At 59.8% G+C, this 8,899-nt stretch overlaps 1 protein-coding gene across 1 annotated transcript; it reads right to left on the bottom strand.

Moving 5' to 3' along the window:
- Positions 1-3,667: 3,667 nt before the first annotated feature.
- On the bottom strand, positions 3,668-8,354 carry ZNF503 (zinc finger protein 503). Its single transcript, XM_059053145.2, has 2 exons — positions 6,948-8,354; positions 3,668-6,226 (listed from the first exon to the last, which is right to left on the bottom strand). The coding sequence occupies exons 1-2, from the start codon at positions 7,281-7,283 to the stop codon at positions 4,598-4,600; spliced, it is 1,965 nt and encodes a 654-aa protein (XP_058909128.1). The 5' UTR covers positions 7,284-8,354; the 3' UTR covers positions 3,668-4,597.
- Positions 8,355-8,899: the final 545 nt, after the last annotated feature.

Genomic DNA, 8,899 nt, shown 5'->3' with positions numbered 1-8,899 from the left:
CAGTTTTGCTGTGCACTATCTCAAGGTTGGTCATGAGTTGATAACTGTTGCGGCTGGGTGATGGGTTTGTGGGTGTCTAGTATACCATTCCCTCTACCTTTGATAAAAAGTAAAATAATAATAACTACGCTGAGAACTTAAAAGAAAAAGAAAACAGTTATGTCCACCACACTCTCTCCCAGCTGAATCAGAATCTCTGCCTCCCAGGCATTGTTATGCTTTAAAATTGCCTCAGGTGGGAGCAGCCAAGGTGAGAATCTCTGCATAGACTTCATCACTCACTAGCTGTGTAACCTCAAGCTAGTATCTTTCCCCTGCTGAGCCTCAGTTTTCTCATCTGTAAAGCAGGGGTAAAGCTTCTAACAATCTCATGGAATTGTGAGGTTTCAATGGATAATACAGGATAATATGGGTTGGGCCTAACAGAGTGAGGTCAGCCTGCAGCTTGGCAGTCACTCTGAGCACCACCAGGCCTCTAGCCATAGTATTATAGATGAGGAACCGTAAGGCAATATGTGCAGAAGAGACCATCAGATGGCCTCGCAGGGACAGGCCTCACCTTCTGGGCAACTTTTACACGTTTTCCAAAGCACAGGGAGTTCATCACTTAGAAGGCTTTTTCATCTGCCTTTCCTTATTGCTTAAAGACCACTCAGCACAGAGACACCAGGGTCACTCAGTGTCACTGCCAGAAGTACAGATTGGGGCAGGGCTTGAATGGAGGAAAAAGCTTGGGCTTTCTCTGTTGGCCTTGCCACTGGCTTCCAGGACTTAGCCTCAGTTTCTCCATCTTTGTCAGGGGTGAGTAAAGAGATGGGCAGCCCTTGGCAAGGGGTAGGTCGTAGGAAATAATCAGAGAATGAGAATGAATGAATGCATGAATGTCTGGGGATCACTTCACTATGACAGAGTGACCTGTCGGAGCCTTGATGAGGTCGGTGGGAGCTCCCCTGGATGGGGAGGGGCCCTTGACATGTGGGCTAACTCCTCTGGCGTAGAAAAAGAGAGCACGGGGAACACAACAGCAGAAGCTAGTGCGGGTGGAGAAGCGCGGAGGACATGGTTCGCAGGAGAGGAGCAAGGAACTACCAGGAGGGAGCTCCGGGACACCACTTCGAAAACCGTGCAAAGGTGGAGGCGTGGGGTCTCCGGCTGACCACCCAGCCGGCGTCCCGCGTGCTGGCCGGGGTTCCGGGTCTCTTGCCCGCTCCGCTGGACTCCGCATCGCCGCCTGGCGGACACGCCGCGCTCCGCTCGGGCTTCGGCGGCAGCGGGCCGGCGGAGGATCCCGCGGCAGTTCAAGAGACAGCGGGAGAGCCGGGGGCGCGGAGCGAGGATGGGGCGTCTGTTTCCCCGAGCGGGGTCGCGCCTGGTCTGGACCTGCAGCACACACTGGCACCCTCTCCTCACTAACCCGGCGCCGGGGGTGACTCAGCTCCATGTCACACGTCGGGGAACTCTTTCTTCCCCCAACCTCCGGCCCCCAGCTCCAGAATTTTACTGCCTCTGAGGAGATTCTCCGGGAAGGAGGTCTCATTAAAATTTCAAGGCGTTTTGGGTTTGATTTTTGTTAATAAAATATCGAGACTGGGCGTGAAGGCACGAGCGTGCCCAGGTTCGTCTCCGTGCCGGTCCCAGACCTGAAATTCCAGGGCTGGGGAATTTCTAGGTCCTTCCCTCCTAAGTGGGTCCCGGCGGGCAAGGTGTGGTGGCCCTGCCCGAAGACTCGAGGCAAAGGAGAGCGAAGCGTATGGGTCGGAGTGGCCAGGGGCGTGGGGCTGGTGCTGGTGAGGGGTGAGCAAGGGCCTGGTTTTCATGTCACAAGCCGTGGGCACTGAAGTCCTCGGGACTCGGGCCGCACCACCTCCTCGAATGTCCTCCCATCCCACTGGGGTGTGTGTGTGTGTGTCTGTCCGAGAGCCTGCGGGTGACAAGTCGCTCCATCGGCCGAGATTCTCAATAAGCTAGACCCAGCTAGGCCCAGCCCAGCCTCTCTTAGCCGGTCCAGAGTGGGAGCAAGACGGCGTCGTCCCGGGTGCAGTGCGGGCAGGCGGCTCGGAGGCGCGGGAGGCTGCCCCCTCCGGGTGGGCGATGCGAAGCCTGTCTTCCTCTACCAAGTCCTCTCCAGGAGGAGGCCTAGGAGCTCCCCGCGGCGTCCCGGAGGTCGCCGGGCCTGCTTTGCGTTCAACACGGGAAAAGGTCCCGCAGGCGTGAGGCTGACGCTGGGAGGAGGGTGTAAAAATCTCAGAGTCACCAACCCTCGAGCAAATGGCGGCGGGGGCCGCGCGGTTGACTGACCGAAGTCTGAGGCCGAGGGCGGCCTCTGCGCGGCGGTGAGCTTCCCGAGGCAGCAGGGGGAGCTTGACGCCGAGGGAGACCGGTGGCTCGGAGAACCCAGAACGGCCTGACCCTGGGGAGAGAAGAGTTCGGGTCGCGCGCTCAGCGCCGCGACTCCAGGGTCCCAGGATCCCAGGAAAGGCGAGCTCTGGACCCAGAACTCCCGCGGACCCGGCGGGGCGAGCGCCCAAACAGCCAGAGACCAGGACTTGCTCCCGGGCTTGGAGTATGAGTGTGTGTGTGTGTGATTGCGGGTGGGGGGTGGGGGTGGGCCTTGGACACCCGCCCCCCCGTCCCCCAAAGATTAGACATCTTCTCTGCCTGGTTCCATGGGCGCTTCAGGCAGCTCCGTCCTGCCGCTCAAGCTGGGGAGAAGGGAGCGGTGCGCCGCGCGGGGATTCGCGCCCGGACGGAGAGTCCCGCCGCGCCTTTGCGGAGCTGAGCTCGCAACCCTGAACGGCCGTCGGCGTCCATCTGGTCGCCCCAGCGAGGGCGACAGTGGGCGCCAGGACCCTCGCGGGGCCGAACTGGAAGGGGCTTCCGGGTCCCGGGCCCGGGCGCGCTCTCCTGCGGCGCAGACTGGGATAAAGCGCAGACTGCAGAGAAATCGGGATGCGGAAAAGCAGCCGCGGCGCCGGCCTGACGCGGGTCCCGACTCCGGAGAGAGGAAGCAGCCCGGGGGGAGGGTGGTGTCTGGAGGGGGTCGGCTGGTGGCCGCCTTTGGCCCTCCGCAGCCAGAAGAAGAAAAGGAAAGCGAACTAATTTTCCCCCTAGGGACAAGAGGGCTCCTGCGCGCTCTCCTCCCCAGGCCTGGGAAACAGGTTCCCAAGCGCCCTCCGACCCACAGTCGGTCCCGGCTGCCCGCCCGGAACGGGGGATGCTTGGAAAGCCAAGAGAGTGACAGCGGGTAGAGGCATCTCCTCCGGGCCGAGGCCGAGCGGGCGAGTCCCGACCTGCGCCGCTCTCTGCACAAAACGAAACCCAAACTCCCGAAAATCTCAGTCGGGAGAAATTAAAAAATCCTTTTCTTTTCTTTCACTTTTAACAAACCAGCTGCTGGGAGAAATATTAAAAACGAAATTAGCGATAGCTAAGGACACTATCTTTCCAAATTGTGAAATCTCCTTTAAAAATATTTTCCCCAAGGCCAACCCCACGACTGGCCAGCCCGTCTGAAGCCTTTGCCTCTTCCTGAAAATCACAACCAAACAATCGTAAATGCGGCCACGGTCCTGGGAAGAATGAGTAGCCATGAGGCCCAGGGAACCCACTGAGGCCAAAACTGCCATGCTCTTCTTTCCCTTTAACCAAACATAAAAAAGGATAATAATAAGAAGTAAAACCTTTTAATACATCAAATATACGGAATTTTAATCTTTAAAGCGATACATTGTCTATTATTTTAGTACATGACGTAAACCTTACTTGTCCCCTTCTCAGCGGGTGGACTTAAAAATTAAAAATAGTTAAGTGTTCCTTTTAAAGAACAAAATAAGGCAAATGAGGTTTTGGAATAGAATTGTTTTTCCTTTTTTTTTCTTCCAGACTACATACAAAAAAATATCCATTCTCTTTCGATGGTATACACCTTAAAAATAATTGCAATTTGAAATCAGAGCTGACAAATTGTGACTTGTTTTGTTTTTTTTTTTCATTTTTTGTAACAAACATGCAGGTAAATTTGTTTCAATCAGACATTAAATAAGAACGTACAATACAATCATAGCAATTTTAAAGTAACATTAAAGAGAAGACCTCTAGTTCTGTGGCGGTTTTGTATTTATTTATAATCTACAAGGGACGGGAGGGTTTGTTTTCCACATTTTTACCCTCAAGTTTTAATTTTTTCCCCCTCTTCCTTTTTACCTACGGAGCTCAAACTAAGTAATGCACTTTTGAACCACGGGTCCGCTTGGAGCTAACATAAATAAATACCAGTGTCCACCGATGCAGTCCTCAGATGAACACTTTCTCAATTATTTTTTCCTTCTTTTTCTATAAAAAGTCAAATGATAGTTTTTCAACTTTTATAAAGTTTGGGTGGGGAGATGAGAGGTGGGGAAAAGAGGAGTGAGTTTCCCACCGGGTCTCGGTCGCTGTTTCGGGTAGATAGATACGGTATATATATATTTTTTCCTTTTCTGGCCCGGGTGATCCCCACGCGCGGGTGACAGTAGCCTCTGCCCTGTTCCCGCCCCTCCCTCGGCTCTTCCCCACCCCCCAGTTCTTTTCTTTCCCTCAACAGCCCTCCCGACCGTCCTCACTGGTACCCCAGCGCGGAGGCCGTGGTCAGTCTCTGTCCGTAGAGGGCGTAGGGGGAGTAGTAGGGTCCGGTGGCGGCGGGCACGGGCACGGGAGCGCCGGGCGTGGGGAGCGGGCTCTTGGAATAGGGGTGGTAGCGGCTGCTGAGTCCCAGCGCGTGGTGAGGGCTGCGCAGCGCCAGCGTCCCGGGGCTGCCCGGGGCGCCCGACGTGGGGATGTGCATGTGGCAAGCCATGGCGGCCGCTGCAGCGCTGGCCAGAGACGAAGAGCTGGGGTAGCCCGACAGCAGTTTGTCTGTCCCGGGGAAGGCCGTATGGGTCCGCAAGTGGCTCAGCAGCTCTTCGGACGTAGCGAAGCGCTTGTCGCAAGGCCCGTTGGCCGACACCCAGTTGCAGATGTGGGGGAGTGGGTCGTTAGGGAGCATGAAGCCGTAGGGGTAGAGGGGGTGGCCGGCCAGAGAGGGCGGTGTGGCGCCGGCAGCCGCGGCAGCGGTTAGCGATGAGTGCACGCCGTGCAGAGGGTGCGTGGGGTACACCAGCGGGTATCCGGACTTGAGAGCCGCAGCCGCCGCGGCTGGATCGTGAGCGCACGACGCGCTGGCTGCCGCCGCCCCCGCCAGGTGGCTGGCGCAGTGGTAGCTGAGGCAGTACGGGTCCCGGCACAAACTGGCTGTCATCACGGACGGCGGCGACGCTCCGGCCAAGGGGCTCGAGCCGGCGGGCTTACTGCACCCCAGAGAGCCCGCCGCGGCCGCCGCCAGCTGCGCCCCCACCAGGCTGCCCGGCTTGGTGGGGTCGAGCGCCACCCCGTGTGGCAGGAACTGGGGCGGGTAGCCGGCGTAGGCCCCAGCCAGGCTGCCTGGGTAGGTCATGCCCGCGGGAGGCAGAGGGAACACTGTCTGGCCCGGCTTGTAGGGCGACACGGGCGCCACCAGCCCAGAGCCCAACACGGAGGAGGAGGTGGGCGCGCTGGGGCCGGAGCCGGAGCCCGATGAGCCGCCGCAGTCCGAGCCTAGAGCCTTGCCCCCGGGGCCCCCATCTGGGTGCTGGTTCACGTCCACATTAATCCCGCCGCCACAGCTAATCCGGCCGTGCGCCAACCCCGTGGGTCCCCCTTCGGCCGAGGCGCCCCCGGAGCCCTTGCTGCCGCCACCGGCGCCGCCCGCCTCGGGGTCCTTCTTGTCGTCCTTGCCCTCCGGGCCGCCCCCGGCCGAAGGCAGCATGCCTCCTGGCGAGCAGGCCGAGGCGCTGGAGCTTGGGCTGCCTGTCCTGGGCGTGAATGGCTGGCAGGTGGCGCTCGGTACCCGGAATCCTGACTTCTCCGCCGAAACCCCCCCGCCGCCGCCCCCGCCGCCCCCGCCTCCGCCGCCGCCGCCTCCCGGCTCCTTCTTATCCGAGCCGGGTTTGGAGTACGGCTTGAAACTCGACTTGTCCTCCACGCCGATGTCGCTCATCTTGAGGGGGCCCGACTTTGCGTCCTTGTCGCCCCCGGCGCCGCCGCCGGCACCGCCCGCGCCTCCCCCGTTGGAGGCGACCGAGGAGAGTTTGGACGAGGGCGAGGGGTCGGGCTTCCCGATCTGAGAGCATGTTTGGGCCAACAGCGCCAGCGGGCTCTTCTTGGCATCAAGCTGCGGGGAATCAGACGTGGGGGGGGGGGCACAAAGAAAAAAGGGGAAACCCTTTAGAAACCTGGCTTCTAGGTTTCAAACGCACCTCCGCCAAGACCCGCAAAGATCCTCCCAGACCCAAGGCGCAATTCTAGGCGACACCCCTTCTACACACACATTCTCGCTCTTGAGAAAGGCCACAGCACTCCCCGCCCCGCCCGCCATCACGATCTTTCCTGTCCTCTCTAAGCGATAACTGTATTCTTAAAAATTGCAAAATGTTTTGGTTTCTGACTCTTTGACCCAGAACTGTAACCCCACGCACCCCCACACACCCCTAATTCGAGTAAGGGCTCGGGTGGTTGGCGCCTTAGAGGCTGTGTACAAACACCAGTTTCTGGAGAACCGGAGGACTGGGACTTTGGAACCGTATTTTGGGCTCCCGGGCTCCTATCTTCCAGGCTGAGAATGAGCGGACCTGGGTCGGGGTAGGGGCTTTAACACCAAAGGGAGAAACAAGTTTCGGCTGCCTTGCCTTCTAGCATTCACACCTCATTCTACCTCCTCCCCTCTTTCCGCCCTAGTTTTAAGGTGCGGGAGCACTGTCTTCTTCTCTCATCCCGGAGCTGAATCACTCCGACACCCCCTTCCATTCCCCCCACCCCGATCCCGAGAAAAAGAAATCCTGTGAAGGGGCAGCCAGGGTGGTGGTCCCAGCGCGATCCAGGGATAGGGTCCTTACCTCTATGGGGCTGACGGGAGTGGAAGGCAGGGGCTGCAGGTACTCGGGGTGCAAAATGTGGCCAGTCCGTGCCGTCAGCATCTTCAGCACCTTGATGGGCAAGCGGTTAGCCTGGCGGAGAGGGTCAGAGGGGGGCACGGCGTGCACAAAAGGCTTGGTGCTGCCGGCCGGGGACGAGCCTGGGCCGGGGCCGGAGCCGGAGCTATTTCCAGAGAGCGCGCTGGTCCAGGCAGGGTCCGCACTGCCGCTGCCGCTGCCGCCGCCGCCGCCGCTGCCGCTGCCGCCGCCGCTGTGCTTACTGCTTCTTAAGGCAGAAAGCGAGGGCGCTGTGCTCATGACCCACCCGCGCGCATGGGAGCAGCGGGGGGAGGGCTCCTGGAGGCGCGGGGCGGGTTCGGGGCTGCGCGCTCGCCGGGGGAGCACGAGCAGCAGCAGGAGGAGGAGGAGCTGGCGCGGCGATCACGGGCGCCCAGAGCGCCTTCTCGGCGCCTGGAGCCAGAAGCGAATAATCCTGGGTGGCCCGCAGCGGAGCCGTGGCCGAGCGGGAGGAGCGGGCCCGACTGCGGGGGTGCCGGGTGGCTCGCGGTGTCCGCCTCGGGCTGTGCCCCTGCGCTGCGCACTCGCGGCCCGGCGCTAGCGCCTGCGCTGCTCTCCGCGATGTGAGCCGCTGCCTGTCCAGCCTGGGCTCTGGCGAGGAAACTCACTTCAAAAGCAGCTGCACCGAGGGGGAGATTAAAGCCTTTGCCGCCTTCCAATCAAATGGGAGCCCGAGGTGATTGGAGGGTCAAGGGGATGTGACGCGTCCCGCGCCGCAGCCGCCGCCGCCGCCAGGACTCTCAGCGCTGGTTTTAATGGGCAGCTCCCTCTTCGCCGCTCCCCCTGCGTTTCCCCTCCCCTGATTTCGCTCGGAGGACGAGCTGGACATTTATTCTACGTTTGCTGTCTGCCGCCTCCGTCTTTTTTCTTCCTCGTCGTCCGTCCTTTCCCCAGCTGGAGAATAAACTGAAACCTTCTTTTGCAGGAGGGTGTGTGTGTGAGGAACAGTTTGGGGGTGTTCAGAAGGAGCACTGGCGGGAGTCTGGACAACAGCCGGACTGTCAACTCCAGGGCCGCACAGGGGGCCCGCACACCAAATATTCTCTCCTCCTCCTCCTCAGTGGTAACTAAGTCTCTAGCGGTGCGGCCGCCTGGGTAAGGAAAGGTGGGGAGCGGGTGTTGGAGGAAGTCCGCCCGCCCGCTTTGATTTCTCGAGATTCGCCGGCGGAGAAACCAGAAGCTGGGTGGGCAGCGGAGGCGGTGGAGGCCTGTCTCCGCTTGGTGTGCTAGGCTCCCCGCCCTTCCCGGCCACGTGACGCCCGGGGATGCGCAGATTGGGGCAGGAGCGGGGGTCACATGTTTCCTCTGTTTCACACTCAGCCCCCCTCCATTCTTACTCTCCCCTGCTACCCTCTCTTCTACCCCCCCCCGCCCCGTTCTTTGGGCATCTCCACCCCTCCATCAATTGTCAATGTTCCTCGACCGCAATCAATCAGTTATTTGTCAGCTCTTGTCAATCCGACGGTGATTTATGTCAGCTTTTGTTGCTGATTACAAGGCGGGTGCGACTTGAAGGCAAAAAGAGGGGGAGAGAGAGACGGAGAGGAAGGAAGAGACTGAGGGGGAACTGGAGGAGGGGGAAAGAGGAGCAGCCTCCTGGGATGAGAGGCAGGGGCTCTAAGAAAAAGAATGAAAGAGGAGAAAGAGGCACTCAGTGTCAGGAAAATGAATAGTGAGAGTAAAGTGCGCAGGTGCGCCCAGGGCGCTGAGAGGGGTGCGCTGGCCTGGGGTGTGCGCCTCGCTCCTCTCAATATCGGAGAGAGAGATACAACCTTCCACCTCTGGGGAATTCCGGTCCTTTGGGGCCGCGGAGTTCCGGGCAGCACAGGGTATCCGAGACGGGCGGTGGCGACGTC

This window comes from Kogia breviceps, chromosome 2 (assembly GCF_026419965.1).
Source record: "Kogia breviceps isolate mKogBre1 chromosome 2, mKogBre1 haplotype 1, whole genome shotgun sequence".
In the NCBI taxonomy this organism is placed as follows: Eukaryota; Metazoa; Chordata; class Mammalia; order Artiodactyla; family Physeteridae; genus Kogia; species Kogia breviceps.
Note: the sequence above shows the minus strand (reverse complement) of the source record. Positions and strands in the feature narration are given on the sequence as shown.

Coding starts and splice junctions, on each gene's coding strand:
- ZNF503 (XM_059053145.2), bottom strand. CDS start 7,283: ATGAGCACAGCGCCCTCGCTTTCTGCCTTAAGAAGCAGTAAGCACAGC. Junction 6,227..6,947: donor CTCCCGTCAGCCCCATAGAG/GTAAGGACCCTA, acceptor GATTCCCCGCAG/CTTGATGCCAAGAAGAGCCC.